This window comes from Chiloscyllium plagiosum, chromosome 1 (assembly GCF_004010195.1).
Source record: "Chiloscyllium plagiosum isolate BGI_BamShark_2017 chromosome 1, ASM401019v2, whole genome shotgun sequence".
Taxonomy (NCBI): domain Eukaryota; kingdom Metazoa; phylum Chordata; class Chondrichthyes; order Orectolobiformes; family Hemiscylliidae; genus Chiloscyllium; species Chiloscyllium plagiosum.
Window position 1 is genome coordinate 39,294,627 of NC_057710.1, and position 20,747 is coordinate 39,315,373.

Sequence of the window (20,747 nt, forward strand, 5' to 3'; positions counted from 1 at the left end):
CAATGTATTCACATTTTATTTATAATGTGCCACACACAACTGTATACAATATCCCATTTGGGTCTAACAAGTGAGTTATACAAGTTCAACATCACCTCCCTGCTCTTGTACTCTCTGCCTCTATTCATAAAGCCAAAAACACCATCTGCTTTATTAACTGCTTCCTCCATCTGTTCTGCAATTTTCAATGATCTGTGCACATATATACCCAAGCCCCTCCGCTACTGCACATATTTAGAATTGTATCTCCTATATTGTATTGTCTCTCAATGTCTTCCTACCAGACTCCATCACCTCACACTTGAACCTCATCTACCACCTTATGCGCGTGCCTCACTAACATGTTCCTTTGGAGTTTTATTTACAGCTGTTCCAAGTTTCATATCATCTGCAATCTTTGGAACTGTCCCCTGTACACCAAGATCTGTATCATTAAGTATGAGAAAAAGCAAGGTTCCCAAGACTGATTGCTGAGAAACTCTACTACAAACCTTCCTGCAACCTGCAAAGTATACATTAATCATTACACCCTGTTGTTTATCACTCAGCCCAATTTTGTATCCGTGTTGCTGTTGTCCCTTTTTATACCATGCCCTATAACTTTCTCACAAGTCTGTGTGGCACAGTATCAAATGCCCTCGACAAATAGATAAACAGCAACAGTTTTTAAACGTGTTTCCAGCATTGCATGACTGTGCACACTAAATGGAGAAAGTGAGGTCTGCAGATGCTGGAGATCAGAGCTGAAAATGTGTTGCTGGAAAAGCGCAGCAGGTCAGGCAGCATCCAGGGAACAGGAGAATCGACGTTTCGGGCATAAGCCCTTCTTCAGGAATGTGCACTCTAAATGCTTTATAGACATTTCATTTCTGAGCAAGGGAGGAGCATGGATTGGGTGAATGGCTGATTGAACGGGGGGATTCATGATAGTCTTTTTATTTCTTTATTCATTCAAGGAATGAGGGTATCACTGGCTAGGCCAGCATTTATTGCCCATCTGTAATTGTCCAACTGTAACAGTGAGCCACCTTGTTGTGGGTGAGTCACAGGTTTGCCAGACCAGATAAGGATGGCAGTTTCCTTCCTTAAAGGATATTAGTGAACCAGATGAGTTTTTCTGACAATCAACAGTGGATTAATGGTTATCGTAAGACTCCTAAATTCAGATTTTCTAAATTGAATTCGAATTTGACCATCTGCCATGGCAGGATTCGAACGTGAGTCCCTGGAACTTTACCTGGTTCTCTAGATTAACAATACAATGATAACACCACTTGGCCATTGCTTCCCCTCCATTATTAAAGCAAAATAATTTTATACAGGTATTTTAATAGCTTTAATTTAACTCATTTTTCTATTTTTGCGATGTGTATCTCTACACATTTCTTACATGTTTCTTCCCATCCACCATTCCCAGAGGACCGGTCCACTTCATTTAAGACTTGGTTCAGCTAAGCTTTAAGGAGAAAGTGAGGTCTGCAGATGTTGGAGATCAGAGCTGAAAATGTGTTGCTGGAAAAGCGCAGCAGGTCAGGCAGCATCCAGGGAACAGGAGAATCGACGTTTCGGGCATAAGCCCTTCTTCAGGAATGAGGAAAGTTTGTCCAGCAGGCTAAGATAAAAGGTAGGGAGGAGGGACTTGGGGGAGGGGCGTCGGAAATGTGATAGGTGGAAAGAGGTCAAGGTGAGGGTGATAGGTCAGACTGGGGTGGGGGCGGAGAGGTCGGGAAGAAGATTGCAGGTTAGGAAGGCGGTGCTGAATTCGATGGATTTGACTGAGACAAGGTGGAGGGAGGGGAAATGAGGAAACTGGTGAAATCCGAGTTCATCCCTTGTGGTTGGAGGGTTCCATCTGTTTAACTTAACCTTCAAATAGTCAGCCCAACCTCCACCATTCTCTGTAGAAGAGAATGTCAAAAGCTAGTGATCCTCTCAGTGAACAATTTCCTCTTCATCTCCCTCTTAAGCAGAAGACCTCTTAATTTTAAGCTTGTCCCTCATTTCTAGATTTCCCCATAGGAAGAAACATGGTTAAGGAGGCCAAAAACATACATTTTATTCCAGGTGTGGAATTACCACTGTCCTTTACAGGTGTAACAATACTCTATTTTTATACTCCTGTTCCCTTGCCCTAAAGGCCAAGATGCCTTTGTTTTGCTAATGTCTTGCCAAATGGACAATCTTACATTTTCCCACACTTGTTCAATCTGCAGCAAAATTTCTGCCCATTTACTTAACATCTTATTAACCATTAACAGACTCTTTATATCTCCTCACAGTTTATTTTTCTGTTGACCGTCCTTTCATTCAAGTTATTAACACAGATTGTGAACAGTTGAGACAACACCTCTGATCCCAGTGCCATTCTGCGAGTTGCAGTTTGTCAAACTACAAGTGACCCAACTGACCATCGGTTGACTAGTCCTGTTAATTTATCATCCCTATAAGTGAATTCTTGTGTTGCATTGTGTTGTGGTACTTTTGATGGATGCTCCTTGAAATCCAAGTGTACTCATTCCCTTTGATCCAGCCTGTTACATCCTCAACAATTTATAGTAAATTGGTCAAACATGTTTCCTTTTTCACAAGGCTTCTGTGGCTCTACTGTGAAAGCACATATATAAAACTGTTTCCGAAATCTGTAATTTTCTTACTGTCACTGTTAATTGCCTAGTCTCACTCCCGAGGGCTAAACTCTAACATTGCAACTGTATGCCTTGTTGTGTACTTGCTGTCTTCGCTAATTTTTCATGGTTTTCTTTGATCTCCAATTTCCCCCTCTATTATTTTTTAGTCATACGTTTTGGTTTCTAAAATGTTTTGAATCCTCCAGCCTATCACTATTGTTGTGGCATTATATACATATTCTTTCCATTTGATGCCTTCCTGGGGTTCCTGAGGTAGTCAAAATGATGCATTTTTCTGTAGAGACTGTTTTTCTCATTTGGAATATTTTTATACATCTTAAATTTGCAACATACCCTCAACGTTGTTCCAAGGCATTTCACAGGGACAGTACAAAATAGAACACAGCATCATAGAATCTCTACAGTATGGAAACAGGCCATTTGGCCCATTGAGTCCACACCAAACGTCTGAAGAGTGTCCACACAACACCCCCCACCCCCATCCCCACCCCACCCTATCCCTGTAACCCCACATTTCCCATAACTAACCCAACTAGCCTGCAGATCCCTGTATAACTATGGGCAATTTAGCATGGCCAGTGCATGTAACTTGCACATCTTTGGGGCCATATTGTTGCGGGCCCAACTGCCAGTAGTGGAGTAATTAACATAGGGGTCACTCAATAACCATAAAATTAGACAATTAATTCTTACTTGGTAGTTTGGAACTTGAGTATTGCTGAAAAAAAGTTTTTCATCTTGCCCTCATCTGAATAATTCACAAGAAGGCAAATGTAAGATGAAGTGTTATGGACCAGACCAGACCCTGTCAAAATATTTTAAGAAGGTAGCCTAGACCTTAACCTTTTCGTATTTTAAAGGTGATTGTGAAGCGTGTGTTCCAGATGTGATGCAACTGGTCAACTTGATGCTAAGCAAAACACAATTTATTTCAACACTATAGTTAAAATACAAACAAAGGAACGAGAAATTTCGAATAACTCAACTATTGGAAAACTTAACCGAATAATAGATTCAGTATCTATTACTAATGAACTGTTCCAATATAATAACATCCCATAAACACACCCCAAAAAAGTAAATTCAGGCACAGATTCTTACATGCAGTTCTCCAATCCAGGAAGTAGCAATATCAAGAGAGATATCAGAGAAAGTAGCAGCTAGGAATCATTCACTGAAACTCCATCTATCTGGGGCCCCAAACAGCTTGTGACCGCTGCAGCTAAGGAACACTAGAAAGCCTGGTGTGAGAGAGTTGGCTAGTCCCCTTCCATTGTTACAACTATTTTTGAAAAAAAGCTAAAGGTCTCTGAAGTTATTTACTTAGGCTGTTTTCAATTGCCTTTACAATCTCTCTTTTTAACTGCGAAGCATTATATAAGAATTAAACTAGGCAGGTTGAGCCAGATTAGTCGAGGCATTTCCCTGAGAAATGAACCAATGAATGATAGTCACCTGTTCTGTTGAATTGAAACATGTGCAATGTATGCATGAGTTTTTTTTTCTATTAAGAACAAGGCCACTGTTTTAATGTTTGGGACCTCCAGTGCAGGACCTGGTGTATTAGGGTAGGTATTAGACATGGAAAGGTGTTGGCCCAGTAATAGTGAAGAAATGCTGATGTATAAGTCATAATAGGAAGTGGTTTGAAGGTAATGGTGTTCCTTTATATCTGCTGCTCTTTTCCCTCTAGATGGTAGTGTCAGTGGTTTTGGAAGTTGCTTTTTCAAGAGGTTTAATGAATTTCTGCAGTGACTTTTGTAGATGTTACACATTGTTGATACCTTGAGTCAGTGATGAAGGGAGTGAATTTGTGGATGTGGTGCCAATCAAGCAGACTACTTGGTCCTGGATAGTGTAAAGCTTTTTGACTGTTGTTACAACTGTACTCATCCAGGCAAGCTGAGAATACTTCATCGCATTCCTGACTTTGTGGCTTGTGAACGGTATTGTGACCAGCATGAGTGAGGCAAGTTATTCATTGCAAGATTCCTGGCCATGCCAGTGATGCCCGGTCATGAAAGAAATTAAAATATTGAAAACATGGATGTAAGTTGTGGAATCAGGATATTAGAGAATCATACAGCACAGGAAACAGAACCTTTGATCCAACTCTTGCCTGCTGATTAAGTTTCCCAAACTAAACTAGTCCCATCTGTTTGCGTTTGACCTACATCCCTCACTTCTTATTCATGTACTTGTTCAAATATCTTTTAAATGTTGTAACTACACCTACATCTGCCACTGTGAAAATCCAGTTGTGTAGAAGGTCTTGAGGTTTACTACATCTCGGCCAAAAACGCTCTCAAGGAGGATTCAAGATGTAGTTCAATATCTGATAATTAGCCCAGAAAGCATTCTACCACCTCTCCATTGTTTGACTGGGAGCAATATATAAACTGTAATGGTGCGGACAGATTGCTGAATCAAATCAGTCTTCCTGCCTCTTCATTTGGAACAGTAAAAATAAAACCTTTAAAGGCCCTCAGAATTGACTCTAATGGTTCCTAACCAGACTTTTTGAATAATTCATTCCAAACTCTGTGAATAATCAATTCTAGACACTGGGCTTATACCTTAAGCAAGGACTTAACTGTAGACAGTAACTTTAGTGGATCGAAGTTAAACAACAAAGTAATCTAGTTTGTTCTGCTGTTTATTAGGAGATCTGATGAAAAGTCACGGGACTCGAAATATTAACTGTTTTTTTCATTTGGATGCTGTCAAAGTTGCTGAGTTTCACTGACGGTTTCTGTTTATGTTTCAGATCTCCAGAATCTGCATTTGTTGTTTTTATAACAAATTCATCTAACTGTCAATGATTTATAAACTCAATAATCTTTGTTTTCAGATGTATTCGTACAAAAGACTGACAGATAAACAAGCACACTTGAGGGATAAATAAAAGGAAATGACAAAATTGACAAGATTACTTGAGTAGTTTTCATGTCGCATTATTCCACAAGCACATATAATTGTTTCTTGGTTGATTTTCTGAAGGGCCACCTTTTTGGTTCACTTTGAGGAAGTTTCAGAAATGTTTATAACTCAATTTCTGTTCTGTGAACTTCCAGTGACTGATAATGGGTGGTTAAGCAGGGTGCTTTCAAATCTTTATGCTGTAGCATCAACAACTACACCCTGCTCCCAGAAACGCAGTCTAAAAGGAGAGGCAATAGCTAACTGGTGTTATCACTGCTTTGAGAATCCAGAGATTTAGCTAAAGTTTTGGGGACTGGTGTTGAAATCCTATCGAGGCAGATATAGAGTTTGAATTTAATAAAACACCTGGAATTAAGAGTTTAAGGATGACTGTGAATTCTTATTGATTGTCAGAAAATCTCATGTGCTTCATTAATGTGCTTGAATAAGGGGGACTATGACAGAATGAGGGAGGACCTGGTGAAAGCAGACTGGAAACAGAGACTTTATGATGCGACAGTTGACGAGCAGTGAGGACCTTCAAACAAATTTTCCAAAGTGTTCAGCAAAAGTATATTCCGGTGAGAAGGAAGGACTGTAAGGGGTGGGGTATCTCCCATGGGTGTCGAAGGAAATAAAGCAGGCTATCAAAGTGAAAGAGAAGGCATACAAAGTGGACAAAAACAGCAAGAATCTAGAGGATTGGGAAAACTTTATTGGTCAACAGAAGGCCACAAGAAGAGCTATAAAGAAAAGTTAGATAGCATATGAGGAAAAAAAAACTAGCACAGAATATGAAGACAGATAGCAAAGGTGAAGAAGAGTGGCTAAAGTAAATGTTGGTCCTTTAGAGGATGAGAAGGGGCATGGGATATGATAGTTATGGGAAATAATGAAATGGCTGAGGCATTGAACAGGTACTTTGCATCAGTCTTCACAGTGGAGGATACTAATTACATGCTAGTAAGTGATGAAGAGATCAAGGTAGTTGAGCATCTGGAAACTATTATTACGGAAAACTAGTTTTTGGTGAGCTAGTGTTGGGTAAGCTAATGGAGCAAAGGATAGATAGGTCTCATGGCCCTGATGGAACGCATCCCAGAGATGGCGGGAGAAATAGCAGGTGGACGACTGGTAATTTTCTAAAATTCGCTGGACTCTGGAGCAGTCCCAGCAGATTGGAAATAGCTAATGTGACATCACTGTTTAAAAAGGGAAATAGATAAAAGATGGGAAGTTATAGACCAGTGAGCTATAATTAGCTCACTGTAACTCTGTAGTGGGGAAGATGCTTGAGTCTGTTATCATTAGCTAACTCTGTAGTGGGGAAGATGCTTGAGTCTGTAGTGGGGAAGAAATTGTCCTATTGTACAGACGCAGCATGGATTCATGAAGGGCAGGTCATGCTTCACAAATTTTTTGAAATTCTATGAAGACATTTCCAGTAAGGTTGACAATGGAGAACAAGTGTACTTAAGTTTTCAGAAGGCCTTTGACAAGGTGTCGCACGTAAGTCTGCTGCATAAGATCAGAGTGCATGGTGTTAGGGGCAGAGTATTAGCATGGACAGAAGATTGGTTGACTGACAGGAAGCAAAGAGTGGGGATAAATGAGTGCTTTTCTGGCTGGCAATCAGTGACTAGTGGTGTGCCTCGGTTCAGTGTTGGGACCACAATTATTTACAATTTATATAGATGATTTGGAATTGAGGACCATGTGTATGGTGTCAAAATTTGCCAATGACACTAAGAAGAATGGCTGTGCAAAGGGCTGTGAAACTTTGCAGAGGAACATGGATACATTGAGTGAGTGGGCAAAGGTCTGGCAGATGGAATATAATGTTAGTAAATGTGAAGTCATACATTTTGGTAGGAGTAGTAGCAAAATAGATTATTACTTGAATGGTAAAACGTTGCAGTGTGCTGATTTGTAGAGGGACCTGGGTGCCCTTGTGCATGAATCGCAGAAGGTTGGTCTGCAGGTACAACAAGTAATTAGGAAGGAAAATAGAATTTTGTCCTTCATTGCTAAAGGGGTTGAGTTTAAAAACAGAGCGGTTATGTTAAAGCTATACAAGGTGCTGGTGAGGCCACATCTGGAGTACTGTGTGCAGATTTGGTCTCATGACTTAAGAAAGGATTGGAGGGGGTGCACAGGAGATTCATTAGGTTGATTCTGGAATTGAGGGGGTTGGCTTATGAGGAGAGGCTGAGTAGATTGGGATTATAATCATTGGAATTCAGAAAAATGAGGTATTTTACAGAAACATATAAAATTATGAAGGGAATCGATAAAATGGAAATAGATAGGATGTTTCCACTGGTAGGTGAGACTAGGACAAGAGGGCATGGCCTCAAGATTAGAGGAAGCAGGTTTTGAACTGAACTGAGAAGGAACTTTTTCACTCAGAATGTTGTTAATCTATGGAATTTCTTGCCCAGGGAAGTAGTTGACGCTACTTTAGTAATCGCTTTTAAAGCAAAGGTCGATAATTTTTTGAAAAGTAAAGGAATTAGGGATATGGTGAAAACATGGGTAAGTCGAGCTGAATCCACGAAAAGATTAGCCACTGTCTTATTGAGTGGTGGAACAGGCTTGAAGGGCCAGATGGCCTACTGCTGCTCTTAGTTCTTATGTTTTATGTTCTATTATATCCTTGAGCAAGGAAACTGCCATCCTTAACTGGTCTGGCCTACGTGACTCCAGACCAACAACAATTTGGTTGATTCATAATTGTCTCTGGGGAATTAGGGATGGCAATAAATGCTAGTCTTGCCAGCAATGCCCTCTTCGCATGAATGATTTTTTAAGAAGTTCAACCATTTCACCCCCTCCCTCTGTTTGAACATCATGTTCTCTCCCAGACTTGCTGGCATCAGTTCTAGGTACTGACCTTGTTAACAGCCAAGCATCTGTCTGGTTAAACATTTTGCTTTCCCAGATGTTGAAATGTCTATAGAGCCCTTGGATCAAAAATTAACCTATTATTAACTTTGAGGCCTTGCCTCTCAAATAAACAAGTTTGTTGTTTACAAGCTCATTCCCACAGTCCAAAGGTCATATTGAGATCACAGTTCTCAGCTCCAAGTCAAAAATTGATAGAAGAATGAAATACAGTTAACGGAAAATCAGTGAGGGTTCTAGCAGTTAATAGATTCCTAATAACAGAAGGGGAGAGGTTATTCAGTAGAGTACATAACTCCATAATACTGTGTTTGGCTCAAGTTCGTTACACTTGGGTAGCCTTCACTGAAGTTGTTCCCAGCCTATTGATACTCTGCAATTACAAAGCTAGAAAAAAGTAATATTTTTCTTAACTGCTTCTATTGTGTTTTGGAGGTTTCAGGGCATACTACACCAAGTAATTTGTCCTGAAAACCTGACGCTGTGACAAATTGTGTTATAAGCTAAAATTCTTTCTTCATGTTGGAATGTCAGTTTAGAGTATCTCAAGCTGTGGTTGTCTGAATTTTTCATGTCTCTGAGGCTGTTTGCTCCAGATTACTAAGTGAAATGCTGTAACTCCTTATGTACAATTCCTTCATTTACATATGTGTATAAGTTTCAAATACAGCTCTCTAATTTAGTTCTCAAATATCTCTGTATTCATGTGTTCATTTAAATGTGGAATCTTCTTTCTTAATGATGTTGAAGTTACTTTTTAAAACAATTCATTTAGGAGATGGACATTGCAGACTGGGCAAATATTTATTGCATATCCTTAACTGTCCTTGATAGTGTGGTGGTGAGTTGTCTTTTGAACTGCTGCAGTCCATTGTGTCATAAGTTGCATGATCACAATTTACATGAATCACACAATGCTACTAATTCTGCCACAGTAGCTGAGATAATTCAAAGCATTCTAAATATACCAACACGCAGCATTCTAAAAGTAAAAATCAATTCACCCTATCTCTCAATATTATCAATCCTTAAAAAATTAGAAGATCCAGATCCCACATCTTAGCCATAATCAAATGCATCTTCTTAGGCATTACTGAATCTGTTTTCCATGCTTAATTGAAATCGAAATACATATTACTTTTTGATATGTATTATGCACAGGCATTACTTCCAGTGGCAGCGATAATAAATAGGAGCAGGATCTTGTAGATTATGCAGTCCTTGACTCTGGTTTCCCATACAATTTGTTTATCAATGTTCATTGGCCTTGCATCCATGAGATCAGTTGTTTTCACATCCCTTGATTCCTCAAGTCACCACATAACCCTCAGCATTAAAAATATATTCAGTGACTTATTCATAATCCATCTGCAGTAGGTAGTTCCAGTTTCACAATCCTTGAAGTGAAAATTATTCTCCTCATCTCAGTCCTAAATGATTGGCCCCTTGTCTTGGGACCATGTCCTTCCCATATTCCAGAATCCTGGGGGGTGTATTACAGTTGACCATTCTGTATATTGTTATGACTTAACACTTTCTGCTACATTTGCACTGTGTAGGATTGAGTACACAGGAATACATAAGTGGAGTGAGTCAGACAGATATTTCAATGATCAGTATCCACATGTAGATTGGGCAAATCTACATGTACAAACATACCTGGAAAATTCACACAGTGTATTCAGGACAATTTCTTTGAACAGTACATTCTAGCAGCAACCAAGGAGCAGATAATTTTTTTAACCTGTTGATATGCACTGAGGGGATTAATCGATAGAATGAAGGAACTTGAGGCAGTAGTGATCAGTGTGACAGAATTTTACATTTGAAAGTTTGAAAGTGAAGTGTGGATGAAGAAAACCATAGAATTGTGAATGCTGGAAATCAGAAACCAAAACAGAAATAGCTGGAAAAACTCAGCAGGTCTTGCAGCATGGCAATCTGTCAGACTGGTTATGAAGAAGGATCATTTGACCCGAAATGTGAACTCTGCTTTCCCTTCACAGATCTTGCCAAATGTACTGAGTTTTTCCAGTAACGTTTTTTTGTTTGTGAATCCAAGACTTGTTTTAAACCTGAATGAAGTTAACTATAAGGGTATAAAAGCAGAGTTGCCTAAGTAATCTGGAAAAATGGATTAAAAGGTAGGATGGTACAGATGAAGTGGCAGATCTTTGGGATATTAAATAACTTGGACAGATTGAATTATTGCGTCAACACGGAAACAGACTCTTTGGTCCAACTCATCCATGCTACCGGACATCCCAGTCTGATCTAGTCTCAATTGCCAGCATTTGGCCCATATCCCTCTCAACCCTTCTTGTACATGTCTCCATTCCAGATGCCTTTTAAATGTTGTAATTGTGCTTGATTCTACCACTTCTTCTGGCAGCTCATTTTCATACACACACCACCAACTGTTAGAGAAAGTTATCCTTCAGTCCTTTTTAAGTCTTTCCCCATATGCCCTCGAGTTTTGGAAACCCCCACCTTAGGAAAAAGACCATGGCTATCCACTCTATCCATCCCCCTTATGATTTTATAAACCACTATATAGTGGAAACTCATTATCCGAACGAGATGGGCGGGCACTATTTCGTTCAAATAATCGATTATTTGGAAAATCGATTAAATGCCTTTCCTCTGGGGCTCAAAGTCTGCTCTCTGTCCAGGAGACTAGCAGCAGCAGCACAGTGCGCGAAGCCCCGGCCCCAACACCACACCCCGCCCGCCCCTGTCCATCCACGCCCCCCCCCCCCCCCTCCCCCCCCCGGGCCCGCACCATCCCCCCAACCCGGGCAAACCGGTCCAATCCCGCCCCTCCAACCCCACCCCGGGCCCCCAATCCGATCCAACCACATCCCCCTGTGTAGAACTCCAGGGAAAGTGTGTGGGAGAGAGGGAGGGCGGAGACAGTGCCTGTTTAACCACTGTAACAAAAGACGCAATCAATGTTGGAAACACGTCTTTGATGTAATGTTTCTATCGGGACCTCGAGATCTCCTTCGATAATCCGATTTTCGGATAATTGGTATTTGGATAATCAAGGTTCCCCTGTAAACCTCTATCAGCCTCCGATGCTATTCATCCTCTCCCTACAACTTAAATCTTCCAGTCCTGGCAACATCCTTGAAAATCTTCTCTGCACCCTCTCAAGTTTAACAGCATCTTTCATGTATAAGGGCAGCCAAAAAATGGCTAAAAGTAGCCTAAGCAACGTCCTGTACAGCTGTAGAATGACATCCCAACTCCAATACTCAATGTTGTGACCAGTGAAGGCAGTTGTGCCAAATGCCTTCTTCACCCCTTGTCTACCTGCAACTCCACTTTCAAGGAAATGTGCACCTGCACACCTAACTCTCTTTGTTTGACAACACTCCCCAGGGCTGTACCATTAACTGTATAAGACCTTCCCTGGTTTGCCTTCCCAAAATGCAACACCTCATACTTATCTAAATTAAACTCCATCTGCGACTCCTTGCATCATTGGCCCTTTTGTACTCTGAGATAATCATCTTCATTCTTGGTTACACCACCCACTTGGATGTCATCTGCAAACTTACGAGCCATACCTCCTTTATTCACATCCAACTCCTTTACATAAATGGCAAAAAGCAGTGGGCCCCAGACCACTGACAAATTTCAAGAACTGATAAAAATGATCCAAAAAATGGAGAAATCAGAGCCTGAGAGAAAGCAAGCTAAACATATGAAAAGAGTCAAGTTTACTACAGTATTTTAAAATCTAAGAGTAATTTTTGTGATAAGAATGAATTGTAGAGAGGGGAATTAATTGCGAGAGACAAAAAAAAGTGTTACAAGAGTTGAGCAGGTATTTTGTGCCTGTCTTCATTAAGTAAGAGGAACAAAGAAGGGAGGAACTTAAAATAATTACCATGTTTAGGGGAAAGGTACTAGAAAACTATTAGACCTAAAATCTGATGAGGGAGACATGATTTCTCACGCACACTGGTCTATAGTTCCAGAGAGCCTGGTGTTGGTGGAAGGCAAGTTGTTGGAGGGAATCCTGAGGGACAGGATGTACGTGTTTTTGGAAGGGAAAGGACTGATTAGGGATAGTCAACATGGCTTTGTGCTTGGGAAATCATGTCTCACAAACTTGATTGAGTTTTTTGAAGAAGTAACAGAGAATTGATGAGGGCAGAGCAGTAGATGTGATCTATATGGACTTCAGTAAGGCATTTGACTAGATTCCCCATGGGAGACTGGTTAGCAAGGTTAGATCTCATGGAATACAGGGAGAATGAGCCATTTGGAAACAAAACTGGCTCAAAGGTAGAAGACAGAGGGTGGTGGTGGAGGGTTGTTTTTCAGACTGGAGGCCTGTGACCAGTGGAGTGTCAGAAGGATCAGTGCTGGGTCCACTACTTTTTTGTCATTTACATAAATGATTTGGATGTGAGCATAATTATAGTTAGTAAGTTTGCAGATGACACCAAAATTGGAGGTGTAGTGGACAGCGAAGAAGGTTCAGAATGTGTTGCTGGAAAAGCGCAGCAGGTCAGGCAGCATCAAAGGAGAAGGAGCATCGATGTTTCGGGCATAAGCCCTTCTTCAGGAATGAGAAGGGTGTGCCAAGCAGGCTAAGATAAAAGGTAGGGAGGAGGGACTTGGGTGAGAGACATTGGGAATGCGATAGGTGGAAGGAGGTTAAGGTGAGGGTGATAGGCCAGAGAAGGTTACCTCAGATTACAACAGGATCTTGACCAGATGGGCCATTGGGCAGAGAAGTGGCAGATGGAATTTAATTCAGATAAATGCGAGGTGCTGCATTTTGTGAAAGCAAATCTTAGCAGGGCTTATACACTTAATGGTAAGGTCCTAGGGAGTGATGCTGAACAAAGAGACGTTGGAATGCAGGTTCATAGCTCCTTGAAAGTGGAGTCGCAGGTAGATAGGATAGTGAAAAAGGCGTTTAGTATGCTTTCTTTTATTTGGAGTTGGGAGGTCATGTTGCGGCTGTACAGGACATTGGTTAGGCCACTGTTGGAATATTGCGTGCAGTTCTGGTCTCCTTCCTACTGGAAAGGTGTTGTGAAACTTGAAAGGGTTCAGAAAAGATTTACAAAGATGTTGCCAGGCTTGGAGGATTTGAGCTATAGGGAGAGACTGAACAGGCAGGAGCTGTTTTCCCTGGAGTGTCGGAGGTTGAAGAGTGACCTTGTAGAGGTTTATAAAATTGAGGGTCATGGATAGGCAAAGTCTTTTCCCTGGGGTGGGGGAGTCCAGAACTAGAGGGCATAGGTTTAGGGTGAGAGGGGAAAGATATAAAAGAGACCCACAGTGCAACTTTTTCACCCAGAGTGTCGTATGTGCATGGAATGAGCTGCCAGAGGAAATGGTGGAGGTAGGTACAATTGCAACATTTAAGAGGTATTTGGATGGGTATATGAATAGGAAGGGTTTGGAGGGATGTGGGCCAGGTGCTGGCAGGTGGGACTAGATTGGGTTGGGATATCTGGTCTGCATGGATGAGTTGGACCGAAGAGTCTGTTTTCATGCTGTACATCTCTATGACTCTATAACTTCCTGGTCTCCATGCAATGGTCTTAAAAAGTGACTTCAGAGACAACATGTATTGGTTGTCATCTTCCAAAATTCCTTCTATTCTGGAGGTGTCCCAGTGGATTGGAATATAGAACATGTTTAGCTTGTTAGTAGATTTATTAGAATGAAGGGAAACTGAACAAAAACTTAGCATCTATCATACGGAAATTGCTGAAATCCTGTTTTATGGAAGTTATTGCAGGATATTTAGAATTTCATAATAGGATCACACAGTTTTTGTTTGGTTTTATGAAAAGGGATATCATGTTTAAACAACTTATTTGAATTCTGTAAGAATGCGACAAGCAAGGTGGTTTAAGAAGAACCTGTAAATGTGGCATATGTGAAAAGCATTTATAAGATTACCTCATTTAAGCCTACTGCAAAAAAAAGCTCGTGGTGTAGGAATATGTTTCACAAGGATAGAAGAATGGTAAACAGTAAACAGTAGGGAGAAAGGGGTCGTTTTTGAGTTAACAAAATCAAATGGATTGCTCCAGGGATCTGTGCTGGGGCCTCAGCTTTTTACGATCTACATGAATGATTTGGATGAAGTGGCCAAATGTATAGTCACTAAGTTTCACAATGACAGCACAGTAGGTAGGAAAGTGAATTGGCAAGATGAGATAGAGTCTACAAAGGTAAGTGTGTGAGCAAAACTCTCAAATATTACCACCAATCTATCCTGGTCCATCCATGTTGATGCTACAGTTAACAAAGCACACCAATACCTCTACTTCCTCAGAAGGTTAAGTTAGCTTGTCCACAATGACGCTTACCAATTATTATAGATGCACCATAGACAGCATCCTAATTGAATGCATCACAGCTTGCTATGGCAACTGCTTTGCCCAAGACCTCAAGAAATTAGAGAATTGTGAATGCAGCCCAATCCATCATGAAAATCAGTCTTCCTTCTGTTGGCTCTGTCTAAGCTTCCCACTGCCTCAGGAAGCAGCCAATGTACTCAAAGTCTCCTCTCATCCTGGTTGGATTCTCTTCCATCTTCTTCCATTGAGCAGAAGATACAAAAGTTTGAAAACACATACCAACAGATTCAAGAGCAGCTTCTTCACCACTGTTGGCAGACCTATGAACAGACTGCTCATATATTAGAGTTGATCTTTCTCCGTGCCTTCTCTATAGCTGTAACACTATATTCAACATTGTTCTGTTACCCTGATATACTTATGTAAGGTATGATTTGTCTGGTTAGCATACAAAGCAATACTTTTCACTGTATCCCAGTATATTCTGACAATGATAAATGAAATCAAACCATCTAGCAGCTAGTGTCTAATGTGGTAAAATGCGAACGCATCCACTTCAATAGCAAAAGCAAACTACTTGTTAAATAATGAGAGCTTAAAGAATTCACTTTCACAGAGATATTTGGGTGTCCTGGTACAAAGAAACCACAAAGAGGCCATTCATCCCGTTGTCTGTGCTGACTAAATAAATTAGTTGCCCATTCTAATCCTACTTTCCAGCACCTGGTGTGTCACTGTGCAGATCCAATTTAATTATAAATGAGATGAAGATTTCCACCTCAACCCAGCAAACTGAACAGTGAATTCCAACGCTCAATTCCCTCTGAGTGAAAAAGCCTTTCCTCATCACCCTCTCAATCTTATACCAATTACTTTAATCCAAGTTCTCTGGTAATTGGCCTCCCCACTGCCAGAATCGCAATTTCGTATCCACTCTATCCAAGCCTCTCTTTTTATACATAAGGCACCTATTGACAACCTGTATTTGAAGGAAAGCAAAGCTTGATAATCCGGTCCTAATGCATAGTTGCAAGTTTCAAGATCTAGCAACATTCTTGTAAATATTTTTTCTCTGTCGAGCAATTCTGTCTTTCCTGTAATATGGTGACCAGAATTGTGTGCACAACTCCACTTCGGCCTGACTAGTTCCAGCATTAAATCTCAGCTCTTGTAGTCGAACCCTCACCCTATAAATGAAAGCATATGCCTCCTGCACCTCTTTATGGACCTGTCCTGCTACCTCAGGAACTTGTGAACTTGGACTTAGAGGACTCTGCATTCTTCTAGCCCTCTCATTACTTTTCTTTTTATTGTGTATTCCCTAGTTTTGTTTGCCCTCCAAGTACACAACCTGACACTGCTCCAGATTGAATTTCATTTGCCACCTTCTGTTCATTCAACCGAAACCATTAAAATCATCCTGCTGTCGACATAATCTTCTTCACTTTCAACTACCCAGTCAACTTTTGTGTTATTAGCAGATTTCCCAATTATCCCATGTGCAAGTATAATTCATCAGTATATTACCATAAGCAGCAAAGGACACAATGAGCCCTTTAAGAACACAACTGAAAGCTACATTGCATGTCGTTGATCATTACCTTTTGTTTCCTATCATTGAGACACATTCTGCTGTATCCACTGGACTTTAATTCATGTGGAATTTTGTCAAATGGTAAAATTGGTAAAGTCCTTGTAGACAACATCCACTGCGTGACCTTGTTAATTTCCTTTGTTATTTCATCGAAAACTTGAATTAGGTTCATGAGACATGACCTTCCCTTGACAAAACCATGCTGACTATTCTTGATTAATCTTTCCAAGTAACAGTTAGTCCTATCTCTCAATATTGATTCATGTAATTTGCCCACCACTTTGAGATCAGGCTGACTGGCCTCTAATTATTTAGCTTATCCCTCACACTCTTTTGCTCTGTGCTCATTTCTGTAAAGGCTAATTAATTATGATCAGTATCTGTCTGTTTAAAAATCATTGGTTCATATATTCTGAGAACAAAGTAATTGGTCAACATTGTCTCTCAGCTGTTCAGAGCTCCAGGGATGTCAATGCACAAGGTAAATTTATACTGATGCTTTACTTTGTGGTCATCCTTCCATACATTTTAAAATAGCTGGCTATGTTTTCTTTCCAGCATTTTGTTTTCAAATATCCTGAGTTAATGGAAATATCTGATTTCTTAAGTCTGGTCCACATTCTGTCAGGCTGTAAAACAAAATGCATGGGACTGTTAGGTGAATTAACATAATGAGGAGAAAAGAAACATAAGGAGAATAAGATGATTGGATATATCATTTGAATCTTACCCTGAATAGATTATAATGGTGTTATGTCAGAGCATTGTTTATAAATTGTTGAACTTTAATTTCTAACAGTATGATGATCTAAGATAAGTTCGTAATGAAATGTCTAAAGTTGACCAGTCAGTGTTTTGCAAACGAGTCTCAATCTGTTGTGGTCATGAAGATGAAAAATAAGTTTTCCAAAAATTTCAAATCATTTTTCAGGCTGCAAATAAAAGCAGCTTATGCTGGAGAACCTCTGTAGAGAGAGAAACAAAGTTAATGTTTTGAATCATAAAAACATAGGAACTAGGAACATGGGTAGGTCATTTAGCCCCTCAAACCTGTCCTGCCATTCAACAAAACCATAGTTGATCTGTCCCAGAACTTCAATTTCTCTTTTCTGTCAGCTCAGCAGAGCTCATTTCAAAATATTTTTATTATTTAGTTTTATGTTTCAAAAATCTGTTTACCTGCCTTTTAAATCGTGTCAGCCTCTGCAGAGACCATTCCTTCCGCAACACTCTTGTTAGGTTCACCCCCCCCCCCACACCTCCCTCCCCAACCAACCCACCCTCCACTTCTGGCACTTTCCCTTGTCACTGCAAGAGGTGTAAAACCTACCCCCACACCTTCCCTCTAACCTCCATCCAAGGCCTGAAAGGATCCTTCCACATCCATCAGAGATTTGCCTGCACATCCAAACACCTCATCTACTGGGTCCGTTGCTCTCGATGTAGTCTCCTCTACGTTGGGCAGACAGGGCACCAACTTGTGGAACGTTTCAGACAACATCTCCACATGCACCCAATAACCCCACCACCCTCCCACTTCGCCAAGGACATGCACGTCCTGGGCTGCCTCCACAGCCAAATCCAAGCCACCCAACAATTGGAGGAGGAACATCTCATTTTCTGCCTTGGGACCCTCCAAACACACGATATCAATGCCGCTTTCACCAGTTTCCGATAAAGAGCCTATGCCTGAAACATTGACTCTCCTGCTCCTGAGATGCTGCCTGACCTGCTGTGCTTTTCCAGCACCCCACTTTTTGACTTTGATCTCCAGCATCTGCGGTCCTTGCTTTCTCCTTTTTAAATGCTTCATCAGTGATCTAATCTTTAGTCTTTTACAAACTATAAACGGCAAAAAAAAGCAGGAAGCACTCTTCCCCCATGCACTGAATTTTCACTGTGCTGTAAGTTCCCAGAAAAACACACACATTCTGCATTGCCCTCTCCCAACTGCTCATGCAAAACTTAGCATTGTCCCACTTGTTCCTTTCAGAATGGAATATTCTGAAGAAATGTTATATCGGATTTGAAACGCTAACTCTGTTTCTCTCTCCATAGACATTACTGCACTTGCTGAATTTCACATTTTTTGGTTTATTTCGGATTTCCAGCATTCGCATTTTGCTTTTATGTCAGACTTTCCATGTTTAAATTGTAAGTGTATCTTTAGCAATCATTTATTGTAAAGAAAACTTTTTATTTATTCATTAATATACTGAACCACAATTTGTTGCATACTCCTAATTGTTCTTAAGGTGGATTTTTGTCTTGAACCAGTGCTGTCCAAATCCACGTTTTGTTCACCCTATGATCCAAATATTTATTAAATAACCATTTTGCAGGCATGACTATTCTAGCTATTCATTCAATGTCAGTTTGGTAGCCACTAGTCGTGCCAATTTTTTTAAAAGCCCATCGTCCTCTTAGATGAACGACCACAAGAGCCTAGAAGCTGTTTCAGTTCTGAAGTTTTTTCGAAAGCTCAGAGTATTGTTTTTCAATCTATTGCCAATTAACTCTCTTTATTCCAAGTTTCAAATGTTTTTTTTTCTGTCATGAAGTGTGGGTAACTTTGGCTTGGTTAGCATATTTATTGCCCATCCCGAATTGCCCAGAAGGCACTTAAAGGTCAGCTACATTGTTATGGGTCTGGATTCAACATGTAGACCAGACCAGACCAGATAATAACAACTGATTTCTTTCCCTAAAGTACACAATCAAGAAGTAAGTGAAAAATCTGCTAAATCGTACTAATTTTCCAAAGGCCTATTTCATAACAAAGCACGGGAATGGGAGGAAGGTTTTAGTGATAATGGCAGTAGTGGCATGACCTTTCTATATTAACAGCTACACCTATAAAGTCAAAATGCTGGAGCAAATGTGGTCTAGTCATTTGAAAAAACATACAAGAGATCAATATGGAGCTTTGCGTTTAGAGTATCTAACGAAGTGTTTTCAGCAGTTGGACATTTTTTAATGTTCAAGTTTATTTGTATACTTGAGCAGAAAGCAGCATCACCAACTCTGTCAGAGCCTGCATTTTATTTCATAGAGTGCCCTGGATTACAGCAATTTATCAAATTGAGGCAATGTTAATACTAAAGCATGAATAGCATGCACTTTTAATCTAAAGAAAGAAAAGAATTTGAAGCAGATGATCACATTTCTTGCACCTTTCACAGATAATGTACGATCTATATTGATCACTATTCTGGATTCACTTTTAAAATAAGTAATAATTGTAACTACAAATACTATTATGGATTTTTCTCTCTTTCTACAGGTGCGTTGGACCGATGTGTAATGGGAATTACTGCGGTGGAAATATTGAATGCTTGTGATGAAGCTGTTCCAGCTGCTGTAGATACCCTCAGTCATCCTGCTGTAAATCTAAAACAGGCCATGACTCGGCGGAGCCTCACTGCTTTGAAACATATGGCACATCACAAACTACAGACACTTGCTACCAATCTTTTGGCCTCTGAAGCTGCTGATAAGGTATAACATTTCCTCAGCAACTTTATTGTGCGTTGAGGTGTTACAAAATTTCTAATTCTAATTTAAGTTGATTTTGTGTTAATTTTCATGAACTTATCTGAAATTGATGGAGAAATTTTTTTTAAGATGAACATGAAACCTATGTTGCAAACCATCATCAAGGCTGAAGAAAATCAGATAAATTAATAGGTTTTGGTACTTAGTTAGTACTCAGCTTGGATATTTGGTCTAAAGATTTAGGAATGAAAACCTTAAGGTAGTCAAAAGTTTCACACTTTTGAGATTCTGGCAACTGATTAGTCTCAGTAGAATGCGAATGTAGTGAGCAGGCAATGTGTGCATGATGGTGTATTTGGAGCGTGGAAGAACTGAGGAGCATTGACCATGTGTAAATATTTGTGTGTGCATTGTTAAGGTTCTTTCCAATATTACTGTCTTTGCATCATTGTAACTGTTTAAATGAGTGCTGAAGTTCGACTCATTTGTATCTTTTTTTTTGCCTTGTACAGAGTAGGGAATATGAATTCTAATTGCAAAAGAAGCAAACAGTGTTATTTATTCTTTAATGCTGAACAGGAGTTCTAAATGTACGTGCTCAAAACAAATCAACAAAATTGCAATACAGATTTAACTACAGCATTTAGGTGGTCTATCTGAAGTTGTATATTCACCACGGGCATTATATGTAGGTGCAATTGCTAGTCACACTTTTATTTTCTGTTGTGAATTTTTAATAGCATGGTTTTATAGCGCAATTAGAGATAATAGCATCAGAAATGGCAACCATTACTTGAGCTTCTAAAAGTGAGGATATAGGGTCTGTAAAGGCCTATTGAGGTCTAG

General features: G+C 40.1%; 1 protein-coding gene across 5 annotated transcripts in view; it reads left to right on the forward strand.

Moving 5' to 3' along the window:
• Window positions 1–20,747, forward strand: part of LOC122540110 (WD repeat-containing protein 7) — a 674,231-nt gene that overhangs the window by 126,148 nt on the left and 527,336 nt on the right. For all 5 annotated transcript variants that reach the window (XM_043675451.1, XM_043675605.1, XM_043675690.1 and 2 more), the window contains one exon: window positions 19,690–19,904. In XM_043675451.1, coding sequence (XP_043531386.1) covers window positions 19,690–19,904 — 215 coding nt within the window. The remainder of the gene's footprint in view (window positions 1–19,689; window positions 19,905–20,747) is intronic.